Source organism: Sarcophilus harrisii, chromosome 6 (assembly GCF_902635505.1).
Source record: "Sarcophilus harrisii chromosome 6, mSarHar1.11, whole genome shotgun sequence".
NCBI classification, from domain to species: domain Eukaryota; kingdom Metazoa; phylum Chordata; class Mammalia; order Dasyuromorphia; family Dasyuridae; genus Sarcophilus; species Sarcophilus harrisii.
Genome location: NC_045431.1, coordinates 161,387,165 through 161,413,760, shown reverse-complemented (window position 1 = coordinate 161,413,760; position 26,596 = coordinate 161,387,165). Strand labels below are relative to the sequence as shown.

General features: G+C 33.7%; 1 protein-coding gene across 7 annotated transcripts in view; it reads right to left on the bottom strand.

Moving 5' to 3' along the window:
• Window positions 1-26,596, bottom strand: part of ANKRD17 (ankyrin repeat domain 17) — a 106,863-nt gene that overhangs the window by 16,358 nt on the left and 63,909 nt on the right. For all 7 annotated transcript variants that reach the window (XM_031944105.1, XM_031944106.1, XM_031944107.1 and 4 more), the window contains 9 exons: window positions 20,553-20,695; window positions 18,414-18,627; window positions 17,954-18,129; window positions 16,562-16,724; window positions 12,776-12,871; window positions 7,799-7,915; window positions 4,644-4,815; window positions 2,853-3,300; window positions 928-1,083 (listed from right to left, as the gene is read on the bottom strand). In XM_031944105.1, the coding sequence (XP_031799965.1) occupies window positions 928-1,083; window positions 2,853-3,300; window positions 4,644-4,815; window positions 7,799-7,915; window positions 12,776-12,871; window positions 16,562-16,724; window positions 17,954-18,129; window positions 18,414-18,627; window positions 20,553-20,695 (1,685 nt within the window). The remainder of the gene's footprint in view (window positions 1-927; window positions 1,084-2,852; window positions 3,301-4,643; window positions 4,816-7,798; window positions 7,916-12,775; window positions 12,872-16,561; window positions 16,725-17,953; window positions 18,130-18,413; window positions 18,628-20,552; window positions 20,696-26,596) is intronic.

Genomic DNA, 26,596 nt, shown 5'->3' with positions numbered 1-26,596 from the left:
AAATCTTGGGCTTATTAAAAAATTACCTGGCATACAGATAAATGTAATTTTCTGTTTGGGGTTTTTGTGGGTTGTTCCAAATTCTTATAAAGATATTTTTTGGATATGTGATGTAGTCACAGACAGATTAAAATTATATGGGGAGTAAAAACAATTGGGAATATAAAAAGATGTGTACTTATGAAATCAAATAGTTATACCAATCATTCCAACCTTTTTTGGATAACTGATGTTTTTTTCATTTGGGTTTTGGGTGAAAATGTTCTCCACTGCATCTGTTATACACTTAATTTTAATTTTAAATTTGGAGAAAGATTTCTAAAAGTCCTCGAGAGAAAGAGATATCATTTGGATGTTACAAAACTTAAATACTAAGACAAAAGTAAAACTGGATATAAAGGAAGAACATTTTACCTGAGAAGATTTGATGAAAAGATGCTGAGGTGAGCACAACTATTGAGAACAACTTACAGAATAATAAAAATAGGGGCAGCTAGGTAGTGCAGTGGATAGAGCACCAGCCGCGAAGTCAGGATGACCGACACTTAACACTTACTAGCTATGTGACCCAGGCCAAGTCACTTAACCCCAATTGCCTCAGCACAAAAAAAAAAAAAAAAAAAAAAGAATAATAAAAAATATTGAAAAGACCAACACTTGGAAAAACTTCTGATCTTTGGTCAACATGACAAACTATAATTCCACAGGACTCATGATGAAGCATGCTATGCTGCAATCTATATAGAGATAAAGGACAGACTGAAGCATACTAAAGTTCTTAGGATATGGCCAACATGGAACATGGGACCATATTCTCATTTCCCCCCGCCCCCCAAAAGGAGTAAAGCATTGTGAAAAGAGTGAAGGGAGAGAATTCAGAGCTGAAAATAAGAATTTTAGGGGAATTTTTTTTTTTTTTAAACTGACCTTCTTACAACTTCCTTCCAGCCATCTTCTCTCTTTTGCCCTCGTTTAGGACTAGCAACTGTCAACTTTCCATTTGGAGAAGAAAGTGGAGAGGGAGCAGATTTTGTGCAGGTGGACAATGAATTCCCAGATACCTCACTGATAGTTTCAGACAACCTTAAAGAAGAAAAAAATAAATAAATAAAACAGAGTAAAAGTCTGGAGAAGTATTTTTATCTGTCATCCCACATGTTTTATCAATGAGGTTAAATTTGGTGGAAAAGCACTAAGTATAACGTGCACTTTATACAAATGGAGGAGCTACAAAGTTATCAAACTGTGCATACCCTTTGATCCAGCAGTGTTACTTACTACTGGGATTATATCCCAAAGAGATTATAAAGAAGGGAAAGGGACCTGTATGTGCACGAATGTTTGTGGCAGCCCTGTTTGTAGTGGCTAAAAACTGGAAACTGAATGGATGCCCATCAGTTGGAGAATGGCTGAATAAATTGTGGTATATGAATATTATGGCATATTACTGTTCTGTAAGAAATGACCAACAGGATGATTTCAGAAAGGCCTGGAGAGACTTACATGAACTGGTGCTGAGTGAAATGAGCAGGACCAGGAGATCATTATATACTTCAACAACAATACTATATGATGACCAGTTCTGATGGACCAGGCCATCCTCAGCAACGAGATCAACCAAATCATTTCCAATGGAGCAGTAATGAACTGAACCAGCTATGCCCAGAAAAAGAACTCTGGGAGATGACTAAAAACCATTACATTGAATTCCCAATCCCTATATTTATGCACACCTGCATTTTTGATTTCCTTCACAAGCTAATTGTACAATATTTCAGAGTCTGATTCTTTTTGTACAGCAAAATAACGTTTTGGTCATGTATACTTATTGTGTATCTAATTTATATTTTAATATATTTAACATCTACTGGTCATCCTGCCATCTAGGAGGGGGTGGGGGGGTAAGAGGTAAAAAAATTGGAACAAGAGGTTTGGCAATTGTTAATGCTGTAAAGTTACCCATGCATATATCCTGTAAATAAAAGGCTATTAAATAAATTAAAAAAAAAAAAAAGAAAAGAAAAGAAAAAGAAAATTCAGAAGAGTAAGCAAAGATATTGTGGAAAAATATTTATATATAAGCAACACAAATAAATACCTGAACGACCTCTAATTCAATCCAAAGTAAAAAAAAAAAAAAAAAACCAACACACAAATGGAGGAGCGAATAAGCAATAATATTCATAAGTTAGTGTGCTATTTGAAAACACACCAGTTGATGACTGTGCTTTCCTGGGAAAGCGGTAATTTCAGATTTATCTAGAACACTTGATTTACAGCACAGATGATTACACCTTTAAAAAAAAAAGCCCACAATGACAAAATTAATATTTAAAAAAAAATTCAAGTATTCTAACTTCTTGATATTCTAATTTCAAAATAGGTCATAAACTACAAATCTAGGGCTGAAATTTCAGATGAGTAGAACTGAGTTGTGGTTTCCATTAGGTTCAAAAGAAAATGCAAATTCCACAAAGCTTAAAATAAAGTGCAGGACAATGAAAAGAACACTAGATCAGTGTGAGAAAAACAGAATTCAAGTCTCAGTTCTTTCATTTAAAAGATCTGTGATCTCAAGAGATGAATCAAATAAGGTAAACCTTTGTCTATAAAATGATACTCATTATTCTATATACTTTGAAGGGTTTTACTGAGGCTGAATCTTTGTATATTATTAATTTATATATAAATGTGAATGACTATTATTTAATGATCCATCAATTCTACTAGAAAAAAATGACATTTAGCAAGGGAGAAAAAAAAACCCACTCATATTTCACAAGTTCGTCATTATGTGGTAATTCAATCAGACTTAATAGCCCAGTCAAAACAGAAATTTAAATGGAACTGACTTGACAGAAGTCTTGGCAGAAACTGCTTTTCTCTCCTCCTTGGGAAAAGTAACAAGTACAGAAGGCTGCTTCTTGCCGTTCTGAGTAGGTGGCGGGGCAGTTGAGGATTGACTGTCACTCTTCCGGCTGCTGTTGCTGTTGCTGCTTTCATCACTGCAGCTGGAAATCCTCATGTTGTCACTGTCACCACTTTCACTTGTACTACTACTTTTTGACTCTCCATTGACCTTTTCTGGTTGGTTATATGAGATAGGCAGCTGGTCATCAAATATAATCTGAACATTTTCTGGAGTGATTTTATTTTTTCTGTTTTTCCTTTTTGAACTAGTTGTGGTGATGGTATTATTTCTTTTACCATGGGAACCTGCCAAAGTCGTCCAGGTTGCAGATATACCTATGGTAGTTGTAGTTGTGGCACTGGGAGGCTCCATTGGAACTTCAGGTTCATCTGATGGGAAGGAAAGAGGACAGGAAATATCAAAATTAGAAGGGAAGTATTTCAAGAACAGAAATATTACAAGATTTAAACAACCATGTGAAATTGTGAGCTACTGTTCCTACAAAAGATATTAAAGAACTTCAAATTTAAAAATAATCTTAACTATATAATAACATTATAACTTCTGTATTTATAGACAAATAAAAGTTCCCCTATATACTGTTTTATACTTAATGTTTCTAGGATAAAAAAAGAAACAAGGGGCAGCTAGATGGCACAGTGGATAGAGCACCAGCTCTGAAGTCACAAAATAAAAAAAATAAATAAATAAAAAAAAAGTAATGTTCTAAATTTTCTAGATGTTTCTCATTTCAAAAGAGGTCATAAAATCATAAATTAAAAGCTGGAAAGGGTTTTATTTTACTGATAGAAATTTTAGTGATAGAGGTCCTGAAAGCTGAATTGAATTCCCTAAAATGACTCAACTATTAATGGGGAATGATTATGACTGGGTTCAGTTCTACTTCCACTAGCTTGCTCTGATAATCTTTCCTAACCTCTTCCTTGACAAATGGTAAACAAAGGCGAAGTGTAAAACACTACTTGGTATTTACTAATTTTTGGAATTGGGAAAGAAATATTAATTCCACTTCTTCCTCCCAACTCCCTAAATGCTATTAACCTTAAGTCCCGATCAGTTTCACACAATTTCTAAGGGTAAATATAAATTCATGCAAAGGGAAAAGGGAATGGGAAGGAAGAATGAGGCAGGGGAGAAAGGCAAATTAAATACTATTAGTGCCAAGAACTTCCTGATGCACCTTCCTCTAGGATAATCAATTTCTAAATGTAAATGCTGCATCCAGAGAGAGAGAGAAAACTATGGAAACTGAAGGTGGATTAAAAGTGATATTTTCACTTATTTATTTGCTTTCTCGTTTTTTTTTCCCTTTCTGATTGGACTTTTCTTGAACATGACAACTATAGAAATATATTTAAAAGGATTGTACACATTTAACCTATATCAGATTGAATGCTGACTTGGGGAAAGGGGATGTAAAGGAGGAAAAAAATTTGTAACACAAACTCCTATAAAAATACATGTTGAAAACTATCTTTACATATAATTGGAAAAATAAAATACTGATATAAAAAAATAGAAGTGCTACATTCCATTATGTTTTCATTTGAAGGAAATGAAAAAATGTTATAGAACTAAAATTACTGTTAACTTTGTCACAATTGTTTACTTAATTTTGAAGTTGCAAGTTAATAGTGGTAGAGGATACAGATATTCATGTGATTTTTGATAACCAATCAATAAATTCTTCATATGTGGATTTCAAGAATACCTTCAACTTTAAGCTTTTCTTTCTCTTGAGCAGCTTGTAGTTCAAAGTTTTCTTTATTTTTTGCTTCAATTTCTTCTAGTTTTCTTCTTTGTTCTTCTTTTTTCTTTCGTCTCTTCTCCTTCCTTTTTTCTCTTTTAGCAGCCAGAGCCAGTCTCCTACTTTCTTCTCTTAGCTATTCAGAAAACATTAAAAACAGAGACTGTAACACATAAATTTCAACTAAAAAATTTCTAAATTTCACACTAGAAATTATAACTTCTGACTCAAGGCTTAAAAGGTATGAAACAAATCTGAATCTTTTAAAAATCTGAAACATTTCTGGCTTCATGAGAATTTTATCAAGTTCAATTCACTGTCTTTGGGTAAGACCACACGACAAATCATGAAACATTATAAGAGAATGCATCTAAAACTAAAAAATACTCAAGAATCAATTAGTAATTACTCAATATCTTAAAATTTCTTTATCTAAGCATCAGAGAAATCTAAATATATTTTCCATAGCTAAGAGAACTTCATAAGTAATTTTAGATAGCTTTAAATACTATAGTATATAATGCTATCTATAAAAATATAATCCATTAAGATTTTTCTATTTTCCATTGAAGTCTTTAAAACCAACAGTGGAGTCATCTTACTCATTACTCTGTAATCATACTCTGTATCACTAATTTAACAATTACTATATATTGACTTTCCATAGCTTCTATAATCAACCAGTAACTCTCTTTGAACCCTACTTTACCTTCAGTTGAGGAGGGAACAGAAGCCAACCTCTGAGACTCCTTAGCTAGTAAGATAATTCAATGGTTTTCTATTATTGTTATCTGTAAATGTCTTATTTCTTGAGCTATAATTTCCCATAAAATCTACAGCTTCAAATTTTTAAACATCAACAAGATATTTATATTTATGTATCAAAAAATCAAAATGGAAGGGACCCCAAAAGATATCCCAAATATTCAAACGAGGTCCTTTTATTATTCAGTTGGCCCAAAATAAAAATTGTGATCTTTGCTACCCAGATGATATAATTATTCCATTCCTTCCAAATTTTTAAAAGGTATTATCATTCTCTAACTCAACTATAGTCAAAACCTTAAGAGTTCTCTCTGAAGCCTCTTTCCTATAAACAGGAATAATGTTGTTTTTTCCTCTTTCACAATTTCAGACTCGGAATCCTCTAATTTCAATTTCAATAAGCTCTATTCCATTTTCTCTTCCAATCCATCTTGCATACTTCATCTTCATTCACTTTTCCAAAACATTGTATTCAATATGTCTGCCTTTTTTCCCAAGACTTCATGAAACCTTTGTACTGCCTTTCCAAACAAGTCCAAGTACTTGTCCTCAAATTAAAAACTTCCAAAATTGTATTCTGCTTTATCTACCACTGACTCACATAACTTAACTATACATATCCTGTCATCAATAACACAAATATTTATGACATTTTGATTTTTTCCAAAATACAAAACTTTCTGGAATAAAGGTTCAAATATTTAGGATCTACTGCTAACAATTGGAAAACTATTCTTTCATATATGAAAACATGTATGATTATTGCTTGAAAACACCTGCCCTTCTTCAAGATGTTTTTGGGGAAGGGAAAGAAGTAAAAAAGAAAATCATATGCAAAGTTGGATACATAGGACAACATCAAAACTAGAGGATGATGCAGTTTGTATATTCCTCACATGGTAAGAATATGCAGGAAAGGGGAGAACTACCAACCTTTTAGAGGAGTTAGCAGTACCAGAATCCCACAGCTCAAAAAATGTTTTTCCATGCATTCCATAAATTTAAGATGTAAAGAAGTTAACAAGTTCCTTCTTGAGGGAAAAAAATAGAAGGAGAAGCCTTTCAAAAATTTTTGGTGTAAACTATTCTTAAACTAAACATCACAATTAGCTGGTATTCTCTTGTGAAAGAGAATTATAGTTTAGGAAGAACAGGCAAGAGTGGCTTTGCCTAGGGAAGAGGAGGATCAAGAAGGTGACAGGAAATAACTGTGTTTAGGGTCTTTGTAGTATCTATGTGCCACTAAAAAAAATACTGGTGCTTCATAACAGCAGTATGCTACCAATTGCTATTGTCTAGAAAATTTGGGATCCCCAGAAAATTTAGTCCCTCTGAACCCTATTTACTAGAAGAGCCACTGCAATTCAATTTGCCATTCGCTGACCTCTTAGCTCACTCTTGATCTGACTTCCTTAGGAAAGAGGGAGGAGCTATGTAGCAGCTGTTTGTCCCAAGAGGGCAAACTTATTCCTCCAATATCTTTCCAATCCTTTCCTGCCCAGCATTCCAAACCAACGTTAACCCTTAAATTAATGTCTATGCAATTACTGTCCAGTCACAGGGTGATGAAACAAAGGCACTTTCACAGATAAAATATAGCATAAAATAAATCTCTATGCTGTAAAACAACTTCAGAATTCAACTAGGTTCTCCTTATATATAACCATAATAAGAGTGTTTATGCTAAGGATAAAAACCACGCTTGCCCCTGGTACCAGTGGTGAATGAAATAACACTGTATTCAATAAAGAATGGATATTTAAATAATCAGACAGAGAGTTGTAGAAGGAAACTTCATTAGTAAAAATAAATCACTTTATCTGGATTTTTAAATAGCATTTGGTACAATCCAGGACACTATTTAGAGGTCCATAATATTTAGAATGTTATAATAATTATATTAATAATAGACAAGAACCTACAAAAATACCTAATGAAAGTAGTCATTTAATTTAAAAGTCTTATTGCTTGTATCACCCTTTCTAATATCTATGCTAATTATGTCTTGCCTTAAGACTTTTTAAAAAAATTCTTATGACATTTTTTATACCTATGTTTTGTATATGTATGGGCATTCATAGAGCACACATGTACATACTCATATACAGACAAGTATATATCTACATGACACCTCCCCTTTCTTAAAGGTAAGTTCCTCAAGACAAGGTACATTTACTGAATTTTTGTCTTTCTATCCACAGTGGTCGCTAAATAATGTTGGCTGAGTCACTGAGTATGTAAGGTACCCTTTGGTTTTCTGCATTGTTTCTATACATAAAATAATACTTATATAACTTAAGAAACTTAGTCAATGGTAATAAACAAAGTTGACTACTGTTAAAGATAATGATTACCTTTTCCAAATCTAATTCCTCCAAAAGGATGCTTGCATTTTTGTTTGCTTCAGCAGCCTGTCTATCTTTGGCTTGTACTATTGACTCCATACACAGGTGGCACTTTTTCAGCATCTCCTGCAAAAAAAAAAAAAGAAATACATTTTCTATTTCAAAGAGGAATGCCACATGACATGAAAGTAATGGCATCAGGAAGGCATGAGTTCCAGTCTCACCACAGTCTGACAAGAGCTGGTCATGGGACTCTGGCCAAGTTTCTTCCCTATCCTGGTCTCAGGAAAATCCAAGATTATCAGGGTAAACAAACTGCACGGCATACTGGGTGACAGGTATTTAACCCCAATGAAATCACAAATCCAACTACTCTTCTCTATTTAAACTCATCTCTCCTAAATCACAATAAAATAGAACATGTAAATGGGAAGTTGAAAATTTAAGCTCTGGTGGGTCTAAGAAATAAGATGTTTCATTAAGACACCTCTGAAAGAGCCATTTAATTGATTTGAGTCCTAGAGATGTTATAAATAAAAATGAATTACAGCTTCAGTAATGATAGCAGATGAAATAGCTAAAGACTTTATTCAATTCAATATTTATTGAGAACTATGTATCAGACATTGAGCTAAGCACTAAGGATGTAAAGAAAAAGCAAAAGACAGTGGAGCTACTGGATTAACATAGGAGACAGCATGCAAGCAACTACATACAAACAAGACACAGGAAGGATAAAGTTAGCGGTAATCTCAGCATGAAGTCAGTAAGGTAAAAGCCCTAGAAAAGGCAGAAGGTGATGCTTTTGTTAAGACTTAAAGGAAGCCAGAAGGCAGGTATGAAGAAGATGAGAATTCAAAGCATGGGGGAGAACCAGTGAAATTCCAGAATTAGGATATGAAATGTTTTAAGGAAATAACAGTTAGGAAACCCATCTCACAGGACCAGAAAATACATAAACGTATAAGAGAAAACTGTAAAGGTAGGAACTCTGAAAGCTAGATGATTTTATATTTGATCCTAGAAGTAACAGGGAGCCATTGCAAAGGAGTGAGCAGAGGAATTCTATGGTCAGACCTATGCTATATAAAGACTGTGACAATGAATGAAGGACGGATTAGAGTGGGGCCTAACTTAAGACTGGGAAGAGGCTCTTGTACTTGTAGAGGCATGACAGTCTTTGTTATTATGCTGTTTGCAATATTAGAAACATGCTACTACTAAGATAAAAAAATCACAGAACTTGACTACTGACTACACATGCAGGTTGAGAGTGATTTCAGTTAACAGATACAGGAAAAAACCTGCATAAAACACTTGCAATTCAGGGTTAATATAATAAAATGTACCTCTCAAAAGCCAAAAGCTACCACTGTTTCAAATGGAAAAATAGAAACTTTGCCAATAAATGAGAGCCAAGTTAAACATGATCTCTTTTCCCACTATTATTTGACTGCAAGTCTGGATATGCCAACAAAATGCAGAAGAAAATGATAAAAAAGCAAGTTCTTATATACTTCCAAGAAGTTACTGATAATTAGAAAATCTTTATGATATGAAAAATGATCCATATGATGAATAGAGAAAAAGTCTGGTAAGATCTAGATGAAAGGGAATTCTATTCCATATTGTTTCAGGGCACAAGTTTACATCATTTAAAAAATGTAACATTTACCAAACGTATTCTCTGCTTCCAATCAGATTTTAAGCCCAGTTTACTGTGTGCTCAAAATACTGTGTGCTCTAGTTATATGCAAGTCTAAGACTCACATGACTGCAAATCGAAAAATAGCTGTTCTCTAGCCACTTGTTTCGGTCCTATACAGTTAACAAGGATTAGCTCTTTTTAAGCAAGTATGGATTTCACTAAGACATTTTATGTCATACTGAAGTATTAATTTAATTAACCCAGGACTATCTACAAATAGGAGCCGAATTATATCCTTTCTTAACCCCTATCAATGTGAAATCTCTTTAAGTCACACTCAAGAAAAGAAGTTGAACAGCTCACACCAGGTTTGGTTTTGCTTGATGTAAATGACCAGATGTTGATTAATTTTTATTATTGTATCTATTAAGCAATCTAATATGATCTTAATATATTAGAACTCAAGGAGACTCAAGTCTGAATCTTACCTGAAATGTATATGAGCTATACAATCTGGGACAAGTCACTTAGTCTTTCCACTTACCTTACATGGTTTTCTATGGTGGTGATGAAATAAGTTAACACATGTAACTTTGAAAATCTTAAAGGCCTATGTAAATGCTCGCTGCTATTATCAGTAGTTAAATGCATGAGAAAAATTTTGTAGTCGACCTTTTAAGGCTAAAAGATAAAACCACTTTCATAACTAAGAATCAAGGTGTATTCAGTAGGATCCTCCTTGTACACTCAGCCACAAATCTTTATCATCCTGATAGCTGCAAAGATCTGGTCTGTTAGAAAATGCATTTTGTGGAGGCCTCTGCTGCTTCCTTTTCATATTTTCAACAAGTGTAAATATTATTTGTGCAAATTATTCTCAAAAATTTTGTAAAGATGAGATAGTATTTTTTTTGTTTTAAGCATAACTTTTTATTTCCATTAGTCAATTTTTAATCATAACCATGACAATTAATACTATTTGCAAACATTTCCTTGTAAAAAAATAGAGAATTGCATAAGAAGCACTGAATCTCCCATATGCAGCTTTTTAAAAATTGTTTTGTACCAAGATATATTATTAATATTTATTTTTTTGTTATAGCTTTTTATTGACAGAACATATGCATGGGTGGTTTTTCAACACTGACCCCTGCAAACACTTCTGTTCCAACTTTTCCCCCTTCCTTCCTTCTACCCTCTTCCCTAGATGGCAAGCAGTCTCATACATGTTAAACATGTAGAAGTATATCTTAAAAATACAATATGTGTACATATTTATACAGTTTTCTTGTGGAACAAGAAAAATTGGATTTAAAAGGTAAAAATAACCTGGGAAGAAAAACAAAAATGCAAGCAGTCCACACTCGTTTCCCAGTGTTCTTTTGCTGGGTGTAGCTGGTTCAGTTCATCACTGATCAATTGGAACTGAAATGGATCCTTTCATTGCTGAAGACAGCCACTTCCATCAGAATTGATTGACAAATAGTATTGCTGTTGAAATTTATAATGATTTCCTGGTTCTGTTCATTTCACTTAGCAGATGAGATAGTATGTTAATCAGGATATCTATAATTTTCTACCAACACTGAGGCCAGAAATTTCCCATACTCATGGATTATGAAAACAATATCCTCATCTCCTAAAATTATGTTGCTTCTATTGCAAGCTTTTTCTTCATATATCTGAGATTAGCCCAGGACCTCTTCACATCTTTTTTTATTCATACACTAGAGACTGTGATGTTAGAATACAATGTGGTAACTCCACTGATATTGAGAAAGAGTCTATTGCTGAATACTGAACAGAATAAGATCTGGCCTTTTTTTCTTTTATACTCAAAGTTATTCCTATCTTTAAATGTTTGGGGGATGATTAAGATTTTTTTTGTGAGGGAATTATGCTTAAAAGAATAAGCTTCATGGAAAGCTGGGAAACAATTTTTGTAACCAGTGTTTCTGATAAAAGATCTCATTTCTAAAATACATAGAGAACTGGCTCAAATTTTTAAGAATGTAAGTAATTAATTCGCCAACTAATAAATGGTCAAAGAATTTGAGGAGACAGTTTTCAAATGAAGAAATTAAAACCATTTAAAGCTATTTTAAAAAAAAAGTTCTAAATCACTATTGATTAGAGAAATGAAAATTTAAAATAACTTTTAGGTCCCACCTTACACTTCTCAGATAGACTAATATGATAAGATAAATGCTGGAAGGAATGTGAGAAAAGTGGAACACTAAAACACTGTTTGCGAAGTTATGAACTGAACAAGTCAGTCATTCCATTCTAGAAAAAATTTGGAACTATGCCCAAAGAACTATAAAATTGCATACCCTTTGGACCAGCAGTGTCACTACTTGGATCTGTATGCCAAAGAGATCATAAAAGAGAGAAAAAGAGCCACAAATGCAAAAATGTTTATAACGGCCATTTTTGTTGCAACAAGGTGTTGGAAATTGAGTGGATACCCCATCAATTGGGCAATGACTGAACAAGTTATGGTATGTAAGTGTAAGGGAATACATTATTGTTCTATTAGAAATAACGAAAAACCTGGAAAGACTTGCATGAATTGATGCTGAGTGAAGTTAACAGAACCAGGAGAAAATTGTACACAGGAACAGCAAGATTATGTGATGATCAACTAGGATAAACTTATTTCTTCTCAACAATACTGTGATTCAAGACACTTCCAATAGATTTAGAATAAAAAATATCAACAGCATCCAGGGAGAACTATGATGAATACAGATCAGAGCATACTATTTTTACCTTTTTTTTCTCATGATTTTTCCCTTGTTTCAATTTTTCTTTCACAACATGACTAATATGGAAATGTTTAAAATGATAATACAAGAATAACCTGTATCAGGTTGCTTGCTGTCCTGGGGAGGAGAAGAGCAGCAAGTAAAATGTAGAACTCAAAATCTTACAAAAATGAATGTTGAAAACAAATAATTGAAAAAATAAAATACTATTGAAATTTCTTTAAAATGACAAAAAATAGCTTCAATCAATTTTAAAAGTTCAGCAAATTTAGAACATTTCACTGGCTGATAAAGGCAGATAAAATATTTCAGTAACACTGAATTGTGATGTTTATATAAAAAACTATACTAGTAGAATAACTGGCATGTGCATAGATATATCTATATATAGATAGCCTATGTTTTTGACTTTGACATATACAGATCTATGTAGCATTGTCATGTATAAATATTCAGTATTTATACATATTTTATATGTCGTATTACAATATTCAGTAGGAGCTGTGAATCTTAGAATTATTTTAGCCTCGTGGCTTCAGCAGCACACAGCTGAAAGCAAGAGTTACTTACCTTATCTGTAATGGTTGCTATATATCTCATGCACTCAGAATCAGAGGGAAACTGATTAACTTCTTTCACCAAGTAGCGCACCACTTTCACATGACCCTGAAAATAAATTACAATTTTATTTTCTGGTGCTATAGAAGAATCATTAAAAATGCAGTTAAGATATTCTACTGAAGTAGTTTATCGTTCACAGATAAATTAATTGATGATCTGGTTACAAGAACTTTTATAACAAAGAGCTCCTCAGGAAATGAGTTTTTCTCAAATACTTGTGACTGTATTGCTTCATAAAGAAATGACATGGGCAGCTAGATAGCTAGATAGCTCTATCCTAGCTCTGTGAACCTGGGCAAGTCACTTACCCCCAATTGCCTCAGCCAAAAAAAAAAAACAAAAGCACGCAAGCAAGAAAGAAAGCAAGAAAAGAAATGACATGGCTGAATGATATCTAGATTATTTGTAAAGAGAACAGTATTAACCAATGTTTTTGTCTAGCATGAGAAAATCTTATATTCATGTGTACTCCAATATCCCCAAATATCTCAACCACTGTATTTTAGTTGCTAATTTGGATAATGTCTTAACAATGTTTTTAATATTTATCTAAATCCTGAATACTTACAAATGTGTTCCAATCATTAAAAAATTATAAATAGTTCTGTTCATAATACTGTGTTGAATGTTGTAAGGGTCAGTGGTCAGTAATCATCCTAAAATGCCTTAACTAATGTAGTAATACTCAGAAAACTGTTATCAAGTGACATTAATTCTATCAAGAAACTATCAAGTGAATGTCATGTTTACATGTTGGCATTCAAAGGTATACAATGTGGCTCCAAACTAATTTGACTATTTTGCAGTATAAATTCCATGTGCTGGCCAATCTCAACTATGTAATAATTTGTGCTACAGAAATGACCATTTATATCTCAAAACTTTTTACTCCTATATTTCACTCTGCCTTTAATTTCCTCCACTTACATTTTCAGCAATTAAGATCCTATCTATTACGAAAAGTCCAACTCAAGTGCCAATTGCTACAAGATAATTTGCCTAGCAATCACAATTGGCACTAATCAATCCCTCTTTTTTATAACCTATTTCACACTAATAGGGTACTCATATAGGGCAATCACACATGTTTTCTAGGTGGTTTTTATTATTGGTCTTTCTATAGGTTTTGTACAATTTATCTCCTGAACATCGTTTATTTAAAAAAATAAAAATAAACATTCAATTTCTACCCTCAAAGTCTATCAAGCATCTAAGACAAATCAACATGACACATGTAAATGATGACAACACAATAGAAGATTAAAGGTCAAAATGAACAAGAAATACTTTTAAAAGTGCAGGAAGGAATCCCAAAGAGATTATAAAGAAGGGAAAGGGACCTGTATGTGCACGAATGTTTGTGGCAGCCCTTTTTGTAGTGGCTAAAAACTGGAAACTGAATGGATGTCCATCAGTTGGAGAATGGCTAAATAAATTGTGGTATATGAATATTATGGAATATTACTGTTCTGTAAGAAATGACCAACAGGATGATTTCAGAAAGGCCTGGAGAGACTTACACGAACTGATGCTGAGTGAAATGAGCAGGACCAGGAGATCATTATATACTTCAACAACAATACTATATGATGACCAGTTCTGATGGACCAGGCCATCCTCAGCAACGAGATCAACCAAATCATTTCCAATGGAGCAGTAATGAACTGAACCAGCTATGCCCAGAAAAAGAACTCTGGGAGATGACTAAAAACCATTACATTGAATTCCCAATCCCTATATTTATGCACACCTGCATTTTTAATTTCCTTCACAAGCTAATTGTACAATATTTCAGAGTCTGATTCTTTTTGTACAGCAAAATAACGTTTTGGTCATGTAAAAAAAAAAAAAAAAAAAAGTGCAGGAAGGAGACCAGTGTGCACTGGAATGATATAAGGCAAGATTGGAAATAGGAATAAAGTTTGGCCCTAAAGGGAAAAGCTCTAAAGAAAGGGATAAAGCAATGATCAAATTGACAGTTATAATAAGCACAGAATGTTTGGGGCAGGGGTGGGGATTAGGGCACAGGGGAGGAGAAGGAGAAGAATAAAAATATAGTTAGACAAAAAAAAAAAATTGTATTTGATAGTACTAGAAAAAACTAAGTGAAAACTTATCAAATCTGATAGCAATACAAGGCAAAGAAATTTCATGATAAAAGTAGAGTCATGTAATCTAGACGTCTAGAAGCAAGATTACCAGAGGAAAAGAAACCAGTTAAGTCTTTATGAAGAGAATAATCAACCAATTGGAGGCAAGAATAGCATAGTTAAGCAAATATGGGAAGAACAAGGAGTCAGTGAGGAACATGATAAATGAATAGAAAAGATCAGCACAGACAGTTGAATGATTTTTTTTTTCTATTTCAAATATTACTACTTTTTTTTTTTTTAAGCTGTGTGTAAAATAGAACTTTTCTAAAAAATGTTTAGGAATGGGATTTTCTCCCTCTAATTACAAATACATTATTTTAAAATTCAATTGTGGCAGGCAGTGCAGTACTTAAAATTCTAAGAGAAAAGATTTTAGATTCAAGCCCTGGGTCTTCTGTTTATTCAGGGAAGTGATCATAAGTAAGGTTCTTCCTCATCTGTAAAATGGGAAGGATAAGGATGATATAATTTAAAATTTTATTTTAATTTAAAAGTTTTATTTTGAAAAAATCATGCTATACAGACTGTAAATAGCTACATAAATGTGAGTCATTATTTCCATGTAATACTGTCATTATAAACCAGTATGCTAAGCTTTCTACAGACTAAGTGAAATTGCTACCACAGGATCACAGACTCCGAGATGAAGGACACATAGGTCATTTAATTCAATACCCTTATTTCATATAAGAGAAAACTGACTGCCCAAAAAGTGAGATATCTTGCCAAATTCAGAAAGGCAGCAAGTAAAGTCGCCAAGATGGAAATCAAATCCTGACCAACCCTAAGATTCTTCATCCCTTATTTTTCCTTCTGCTATAAAATTTCTTTTCTAAAACCAGATATACACTTTCAATGACTGATGAGAATTTATTTAGTTTATATATGTCTAAAAGGACTAGCAAGACATTTCACCTCTTCCTTTCTCTTGTTAATACTTGAATTTCATGGCATAGAAATGAGATATTGATAATAATTAAGATAACAGAAATTAAATCTATAATTCCTTCTAATCTGTAAATCCATGTTGGTTCATTGAAAACTCTAGATGAATCAGAGCTAGTGATCCCAGAAAATTTGGGAATAAAAGGTCCTTTTTCTCCCTGCAAATGGAAATGTGAACTTGCTCCTACAATGCCCCACACACTGTGGTCCTCGTTGTTCTGGTGCTACCATGACTCAAATGCAGGTCCCTCCACCAGCGAGAAAAGCCTAATTCTAATTTTATTGAGATCACCCTCCTCCCCCCATATTTATCAATCATAAGCATCTTTTTGGGGGGTTAGTTTCATCACTTTATTTATTTATTTATTATAGCTTTTTATTTACAAGTTATATACATGGGTAATTTTACAGCATTGAAAATTGCCAAATCTTTTGTTACAATTTTTCCCCTCCTTCCCCCCACCCCCTCCCCGAGATTGCAGATTGACCAATACATGCTAAAAATGTTGAAGTATAAATTAAATACAATATATGTATACAATCATAAGCATCTTTAATGATTAGCATGTAAACAGTACTCCAAAATGAATCTACTTTTTCTCCACCAAAAAAAACCCTGTAAGATTTGTATTATTACCTTTCTAAATGCTGCCATAAGGGGAGTTATCTTTCGATTATCAGCTGCATCCACATCTGCCCCTGCTTGTACCAGTAACTGGACAACATCAAGATGCCCACCATTGGCTGCCAGCCACAAAGGAGTATTTCCCTTCTTATTACGAACATCAATATGAGCTCCCCTAGAAAAAACAAATGTATTAAGTGAAAATAACAGTTTCTATGAAGTTAAAAGTTAGTAGCCACCAAAAGTAACATTGTAAGAAAGACATTTAAAATCTATTCAAGAAAAGACACTTTTCTAAATGTCATTTTGTTTTTAATCAAGTCTAAAGGAAAAAAAAAAGTGAAAGATACAGAAACCTCAGGAGTTTTTAAGAAAATGAGTTTGATTAATTTTTTAAGTCCTAATAAAGACTTACAAAAATGATCTACAAAAAATTGTGAAAATCAAGAATATTTTAGTATCTAACAATGTAATAACATGCTAGATATCCAGAATAAAAAAAGACCTTAGCTTTCAAATTTCACAAACTTTGTATTGACTTTGTTGTTTAAAAGAATAAAAAGTTTACACATATAAAATTTTAATAGTAGTTGGATCTCACCATAAGTAACAATTTGTTATTGAATTCTACTCTTAAGGCAGGAAAATATCCAAGGTTCAACCAAAAATAAGGTAAAAACATAAATAAAAATTCAGATCTGACCTTTAAGAGACAATAATAATAATAATAATAATAATAATAATAATAATAATAATAATACAGAATTAGATTCATGTAATTTATCAACAAGTACTTCACAAGCACGTACTATGAAGCAGACATTATAAAAATAGAATATTGTCTCCAAGTTCACTGAGGTAAGTGACCCATTTCTGACACTTTAAATAGTACTAGTATCCTTTGCTGTAAGGCTAAATTAATATTAAATGATAAAACAGGATCAAAAATGAGATTCTGGATTGCAGCTGATCCAAAAGAACCAAACTGATGATTAATGAAATACAATTACAGGAAAGGAAAGACATAAAGACAGTAATTAGTTTATGTATAATGAGCCTTCAAAATTAAGAGATACAGGCACAACTAGGTGGCACAGTGGATAGAGCAACAGCTCTAGTCAGGAGGACCCCAGTTCAAATCTGGCCTCAGACACTTAACACTTCCTAGCTGTGTGACCCTGGGCAAGTCAAGTAACCCCAATTGCCTGGAGGGGGGAGAAGCATATTAAAATAATTAGAGACACATTTATCAAGTAGTTAGGAAATAGTAACTATACAGGATGTATACTGATTCTAATATAGGACATCAAAATGATAAAAATCTATATTTCAGGAACCCTTGTGCTCATTTAAACAATTATCATCACCAGTGGTTTCATTCTCAAATGCGAAGTCATACCTTACCTGCTAATAAGCAGTTCACAGAACTTGTAATGCCCTTTATCAGCTGCTATAGTTAAAGCTGTATCTCTTGAGGAGGGTACTGGAGGGGCATTAACATCAGCACCTTTATCAAGAAGGACTCTGCCTACCTCTGCATAGCCACCAGAAGCAGCTTCCATTAGTGGTGTCAGGCCAGTCTAGAAATAAAGGAAAATAAAAACATGTAACTACATAATTTATTTTTAAAATAACTTTTAAAATATTTATTGACTCCCATTATCCCATTCCTTCCTGTTAGTTATCAAAAAATGCACAACATTATTTATTAAATGAATATTTTCTGATGAAACCTGAACAAAATAAAAATGAAAAAATAAAAATGAAAATACTATGTTTAACTAAAGTGTAGCAATGTCATGTGACATATAAAAATAAATCACCTGTAGATAAGTCTAGAAAAATCATACAAAATTTTCCTTACCTTTGCTCTATGTTCAACATTGGCCTTTCTGTCAAGAAGAAGACTAACCACTTCAGTTCTTCCTTGGAAGCATGCTAAGGTAAGGGCTGTATTACGATTAGTCTCTATTTGAGCATTAATGTCAGAACCCATGTCCAAAAGAAGTTTAACAGCAGCTGTATGCCCATTCATAGCTGCCAACATCAAAGGAGAAATGCCCAATTTGCTACCAGTTCTGAAATGGGAAAAATACATATTTTAAACATAAAACAGGACTAAATAGGTTCATATTTATTACTTACATAATATTTGTTTACTAAAAGAGAGGCTAGTCTAGCTAGACTCTTAAGAGTATCATTTAACCGGTTAACACATTTATTAAAGTGCTTGGTACCATCCTAAGTGCTGGAGAAAGCAAGAAAGGCAAAAGACACAAGGAACCATTGCCTAATTGAGGAGACAAATATACAAAGAACTATAGAGAAACAGCAAGTATTAAGGGTGTATCTTGGATCTAGAATTCTTTGGTGTCAGACTTCTCCTGGCTGTTAATGTCAATCAGTCATTAAGACATATAAGAAGTTTCTATCATGTGCCAAAAATTGATTTCAGACCCATAATATAATAACATGTTTACAATTATATACAACAAAATCACAGACAGCCTAAGTTGGAGATAAGCAAAAGAAGGAAGGAACTAGGCTGAAGACAAAGATGAGAGAGACAATTCCAGGCATGTAGGAAATCTAGGGAAAATGCTGAGACAGAAGATAGACCAGTGTCTTCTGTGAGGAATAGCAATGACAGCATCAATGGGTTACAAAAAAAATGGGAGAATAAGGGAGGAAAGGTGAAAAAAGATTGATAGAAGGGGCCAGGTTCTGAAGGCATCTGAATGCCAAAGAGATTATTTTCTGTTTCATCTTAGAGGGGATAGGGAGCTACTACTAGAGTTAACTGAGCAGATCATATTACACTGTTGGAAAAACACTTTTGAGAACTGAATAGAAGATGGGTTGGAACGGAAAGAGAACTAAGACTCAAGAGACCATCCAGAAGACTCCCCATAAAATAAGAGCCAGCACACAGTGATCACTATGTCAAAGGAAAGAAGGAGGCATATTCAAGAGATGTCACAAAGATAAAAATCAACAAACATGGCAATAGACTGGTTATAGAGAGTAAAAGGTTGAAGAAACTGAGGATGACAACTAAATTTTGAGTTTGGGTGAGTGACTGGGACAATGATGGAATCTGCAAATATAATAGGTAAATTTACAAGGAAGGTTTTGGTGGAGAGAATGAATGTCTTCTACATCAATGACCTTAGCAGTTCAAGATGTCGAAGGAGCAATCAGAGCTATAACAATGGAGATTAGAACTAGATAAATAGATTTTGGAATTCTCAGGGGAAAAACAAGCAGGAAGGGCAGAAATGCATAAAAAGACCAGAATTATAAGATGAGATGGAGTTAAGTTGAGTTTGTATTAGGCTTTAAACCTAACAAGAATTTATGTATTCCACAGACCAAAGGGAGCCAGTGGAGTTTACTGAGTAAGGTAAGGTCATGGTCAGACACATTTTTCAGTACATCAATTTTGCAAGTACATGGAGGAAGGAGTGAGTGGGAAGAGGCATATAAAGAGAATCTGTGGTCTAGGAAATAGATGAGAAGGGTCTAAACTAGTCAGTAAGTTAAATTTAGTTTAGAGGGGCCAAGTGCTGAGGCAAAAACTTATTCCAAGTTTTCTATTTCTTGAATCTATATTTTCTTGACTTTAGCATAATTTTTAAAAATTACTCTTCTTTATTTCAAGAAGAAGCTATCAAAATTTAGCATTTCATTCCCATAAATCCACAGAAGGCCAATACTATTAGTATTATTCCCATTTTGCAGACAAGTAAACTGAAGTAAACTGGAGATAGAGAGATACTGAGTGACAGGTCAGGGATACACAACAAATTCATTAAAGATCTAAAGCCAAATTCAAACTCAAGTCTTTCTGGCTCCATGTCCAGCAGCACTCTTACCATTGTTGTCACTGAACTGTCTTCTTGTTCCCCTTCTGTTCCCAACTTGAGATAAATTCTGAGATATACGTGCTTTGAAAAGATATCATAGGAATAAGGGGGGAAAAAAAAAAAAGAATGAAGCTTACCGGGAATTGATCTCTGCTCCTGCATTTAATAGTATTTTGATGATGTTCACATAACCCCCAGAAGCAGCTAGGCTTAGAGGAGTGTAGTCAGAAACATTCCTGTGTTCTTTATTTGCCCCTCGAGCTAAAAGCAGCTCCACCACCTAGAAACATCATAGGAAAAATGGTTTTTTTTTTTTCTTTTAAACACATTTTGGTATGTTCATTTTTGTTCTTAGAACATAAATATTAAATGTAACACAGTGAATAGAAATTGGTCATTCAAGACAGGAAGACATGGGTTTAAGTTGTATTTCTGACACAAAATAGTTATGACACTGAGCTAGGAATTTAATCTCTTAGTACCTTATGAATGCAGTGGAATATTACTGGTCATAAAGGAGGTCAAATAAATATTAAGAGTGCCATTTGCTGGTACAGACTGACTACTCTATTTGCCCAAAAGTATTTCTTTCTAAGTCCTGGTTCAGAGTGGAGAAAAACACTTGTGACTGCAGGGGAGCAAGAGCCCTACCTAGGTAAGGACTGGCACTCAGACCAGGAGATCAGTGGCCACACCTCTCTCAGCATCACCTTGAAAGCACCAAAACCTTACAGATTCCCCAAATAAGCTCTGAAAACAGCAGCAGCAGCAGAAAAAAAAAAAAAAAAAAAAAAAAAAAAAGCCTAATGCTTGACACAGTGCCTCCCTTCCCACCAGGCAAGCAAAGCCATCTTTACTAAATCAAACAATAGGCTAAAAATGAGCAAACAACAAAAACAAATCTACTCCAGGGGCAGAGACAAAGCTCAGAAGAAGATAACAATGAAAAATGCTACCTAGGCCCAAACCCAACAAGAATTCTCATAAGAGTTGGAGGACTAGGGAGGGAGGAGAGAGTGAGGAAAGAAATAAAAAAGATACATATCAGCTTCCATGTTAAAAAAAAAAAAAATAAGGTTTAGAATGATATTCTGAAGGGCAAAGGATTCTGAAGGGCTAGGATTATAACCAAGATTTCTTGGTTATAATGTATTACTGTATAATTACATTGTAAAACCTAGCCAGCAAAACTGGCTTTAAGCCCTATAAATGCTGCAAGTGGGAAAATGGATACTTCATAAAAGAGGACTTCCCAACACTCTTGATGAAAAGACCAGAACTGAATAGAAGATATGACATTCAAACAGAAGACTTAAGATAACCACAAAAAAGGGAAACATGAAAAAATATTTCTAAGGGACTTAAAAAAATTAAACTTTTTCATTCTTATATGCAATGATGATACATAAAACTACAAAGAATTTTATCATAGGGCAGTTAGAAAACATCTATACAAACAGAGGGACAGCCTAGGTGTGAATAAGGGCAAGGAGGATGTACTAGAAGAAGAGGGTAGGAAGGTAGAATTGAAAACAATTTTTTCATATAAAGGAAGCATGAATGGAAGAATTTACTACAGAGAGATTGATAGGGGGCAGGAAATGCTTGAATGTGACTCTCATTCAAACTGATTCAAACAGAAAATAAAACACATACATTCATATTCATTCTCTCTCTCTTCCCCACATCTCCCCCACCCCCACTTACACATTTGGGTATAGAAATCTTTCTTACTCAAAAGGAAGAAAAAAAAGATAAAAGGAGGGGTGGGAAAGATTATGGTAGGGCTAGCATAAAGAGGAGGATGGATTGGACAGTGGTCCAATGAGAGTGGTCAAAAGCATAACTAAGTTTTGAGGGAAAAGAAGGACAGAGGTAGAAAGAAACAAAAGATTATGGGATGGAGGGAAATATAGTTAGCGACCATTAATTGTTATGTGAATAGGATGAGCAAATCCAAAGAAGGGAAAGGGATAACAATGGATTAGAAAGGCAATAAAACTGCAATTTCATTACCAGTTAGGTACCCCAAACATATCAAAGAAAAAGTAAACAGACCTATACAATCAGAATATTGATAGCAAATCTTGCCATGGTGGCAAAGAATTGGAAATTGAGGGAATGGATACTCTTCAATTGGGGGACTGGATTAACAAGTTGTAGAATATGGTTCTGATGGAATATTACTGTGCTATTAAGAAAAAGTATGGGAGATGGTGTCAGGAAAAAAAAATGTCAAGATCTTTATCGACTGATGCAAAGAGAAATGAGAAGAATCTGATGATCATTGTGTGCGATAAAAGCAACATTATAATGATGAAAGTTGTGATTACTTTTATCAATATAGTCATTTAAGACAATTCCAAAGAATTCAGAATAAAAAAAAAAATGCTATTTACACTTCCAGAGAAAAACCTGATGAAATCTGAGTGCAAATTCAAATACATTTTCTCATTTTATTTATTTTTGTTTTATTTCGTACACATTTAGAGAAGGAACTGCTAAATTGAGTACAACTGAAGTATAATTTTCTTGTTTTTATTTTTGCTTTTCTTCACAATACAGCCAATATGAAAATGTTTTGCATGACTTCACATATACAATATAATATTTTACCTTCTCAGTGGGTGGAATGGAGACAATCTGAAACTCAAAATTTAACAAAAGAATATTAAAGGTAATAATTTTTTTTTAATTTTAAAGAAAAAAAGATAAACTAAAATAATGGATAGCTAATACCACACCATGTTATTATATGGTTTTACCTATTTTTTTTTTATCAGAAATTGATAGTCTAGGACCTTTTTTTGTAAATAAATGATGTCAAAATATTAAATTTTGTTTTCTTTTGGGAGAGAGGGGAGTTGTGATGTTGGGGATTAGTGGTACTGAAAACCTATTCACTACTTCTATCACTACCCAGGTCATGTGATGCTGCCAAATTCATTATGTTCATAAAGACCTTCTCAAAAATTACCTTGACTTTGCATTAAAGAAGAAAAGGAAAACAAACCTAAAATTCACATGCAGATCCATTAGGTTCGGCAAAGGACTGTAACTGTTTGAGGACAAGGACTACAACTTTTCCATTGTGTTTCATTATCTGTCCCTTGCTTATATCTTTTGCAATGTCATATTAAAATAGCATTCTGAGATTACTTTCCTATAAATCCACAAAAATATATTTAGGAAAAATGAAAACAATAAATAAAATCCTTTCTATTTGTGTCTTCAGAATTTCATTCATGAGAGCTTTAGGTCTTTCTTAGATTGATATCCATTGTATTTCTTCATACTTTCTCCTTCCCTTCTGACAAGTAGACAAAAAATAAGGTGTTCTGTTTTTTTGGGTTTTTTTTGCAGAGAAAATTATAACAAATGCATGAATGGCTCACCTCGCATCACTACTTAATTATGTTTTTGTGCTAGGATGTGGTTTATTTTTTATGGTTCTCTCCTGCCCTCCAGGGAAGATTTCAACAAGCATATTGACAATCCCTCAAACACCTTAACTGCTCAAGTTTTCAACAGTAATTTTCCACAGCCTATTCCTCTATATCTATATTTTCATGTTCATGAACTTCAAAATTCCTTTATCTCATCATCTGTTATCATTCCGTCTCTCCTTCTGCCTGTTCTTTATCCTATGATCTGCAAAATATGTTCCCAGGCTATGACTTCCTAAACTAGCCATACTACATTCCTTGCCTCACCTGGAGAACCATCTTCCTGCTTCAAGTCTCTCTACTCCATCTATCCTCCATTTAGCAATAAGTGATCTTCCTTAGATGCTGAGATAAAGGAATTTTGAAGTTCATGAACATGACAATGATGCTGGCTCTGTTCTTGGACTTCTGGATGTCACTATTGCCATTCTTCATATTCATCAGCATTCTTGATGGTATGAGTATCCAGTTTAATAAAAACATTTGTCTTTTTTTTCCCCTTCCTCTTTTGTTTAAAGTCCTTGTGATTACATTATCAAAACTCAAGGAAAATATCTTTTTATGGGCCCCCTTTAATTTTATGTCTGATACATCATGACTTTGCCAACTGGGCTGAGTCCCTTAATCCCAGTACTTACAGGCTTTGCAAAGAAGGTGCCACCTGCCGTGATGGAGACTATTCTCTATGACAATCCCTTCCTGATCTAGTCTCCTTGTCACTCCATGCTTGCACAAATAACTATCATCATGCTCTTTTCCTATACCATAATCTAATAACCCACAGGCTAGACTCAAAAGCAGCAACAATCAACTATTTCTGGTGCTCCTAATCTTTAGAATCCCTTACTATTTTTATCCTTAACAATATTTTTCTAGATTTGGATCATAATTATCCTTTGTGACCAATTGAATTCTCCTAAAGAAATTCCTCCTCCTCCTCCTAAAGAAGCAGTATTCATCACATTGGAGTAGGCTTGGGAGGTTCAGATTTTAAATGATTATAGAATCAAGCATTTACATATTTCAAGGTGATAATAATTGAATAGCTGTCTCATTCCAGTGGAATGCTCTTTTCAAAAAACAAAATGGTGCTTAAACAGTCCCAAGTCACAGATATAGACACACACACACACACACACACACACACACACACACGTATCTCCTCCCCTTCCTGACACACACACACACACCCCCTTTCTGATTATAAGGATTCAGGGGCTTTAAAATTAAAAGAGGGATAAAATAAATTATTTTTTTTAAAGAATCATTTTAACTGACTAAAAGATCAAGAACTTAAGGTTGCTCATATAGCTACACAAGACTTTAAGACAGTTATTTTAGAAAGCCTCTTTCAAAACTTAATTTTCTCCTACTAACAGTCTCACAAACTGCTTTTAAAGGAAGGAAATTAACTTCAATTACTACTTACTTTAAAATTTGAAAATGGCTATTTCCCATGATGAATGTTATTTCAATAAAGACAAAAAGTTGGAAGTTTCAGTAAAATAAATAATTCTGCACACACTCTCCTATGAAGTTCATCTACAACAATGTTTATAATTACACTGCTATTTCTTCGGGTGCACTGTAAGAAATTTATTACACTAATAATTACTTTAAGATATATTAGCTGAATTACAAATTATTGTTAGTAGCAACTCCAAAAATACTAAGTCCCATGTAATGTAGAGAGAGACATAATAAAGCACCTTCCTTTTATGAATGTTAACGGTTTTACATACCAGATGCCATAAAGCTGTATGTAAGAATGAGATCAAACAGTAGGGAATTGCCAACTTTTTTTCTCTCCTCTCTGGCATAGAAACTAATAATTTCCTCTTAGAAACAACTAGACAACACATTTCATTATAGTGCGTCTAGTGCTAAAATAAGCATGTCAAAGACAGGCTGGAGAAGCATATGAAGCAAATTCTAATCAGATCCTTTAACTGGATATGAAGATCATGTAAGTGTTTATAACACTAGTTCTGATTTAAAAAAAAAAAAAGATCGGTGTAGAATATCCAAATTAACAAAAGAAATGGATACTTATGTAAAATCTCAGAAAAAGCATGCAGAGAAATAAAAAATGAACCAACAAAATGAAAAGTTCATCCAACTGTGATATGTCTAGCAATTTATATCAGTGGCTATTTCACTGGATTCTAGATTAAGATTCCCTCAAAGGATAGCAAATGACCTGCCCAAGGTCACCAAGCTAGTGTAAGAAGTGGGATCTAAATCTAAATTTTCAAGTTTCACGGACATGCTTTACACAACAATTACAAGGCTCAATGCGAATTAATGGCACCAAAGAGGGGATGTCATCTTAAGATGCAGTAACAGAAACAGGGCACAACAAGGATATTTCTCTATAGCTTATATATCTGGTGTCTAACAGTGGGATGAGTTTTGAGTTCCACGTTTTAGTACAAATAACTGTTGACCTGGAACTGCTTAACAAATTGGGAATCACTTATTTGAAAAAGCCTGAAGAGGGACACAGTTTTCACTTCTAAGAGATTGCATGGCTGTGGTGTGATGGTTTGGTTTTATCAACTAATAGAAACATGGCAAGCTGAGTTGGGGAGGAAGGGAAGAGACACCAGAGAATAACCATCAAGCAGTTTGACAAGTGGTAAAAGTCAATGTGGCCTTTGTGATGCTCCTCCAAATCAGGATCAATTACCTATTATGGTACCTTCGCACAAATTTGTCCTCCAAGATGACAATGC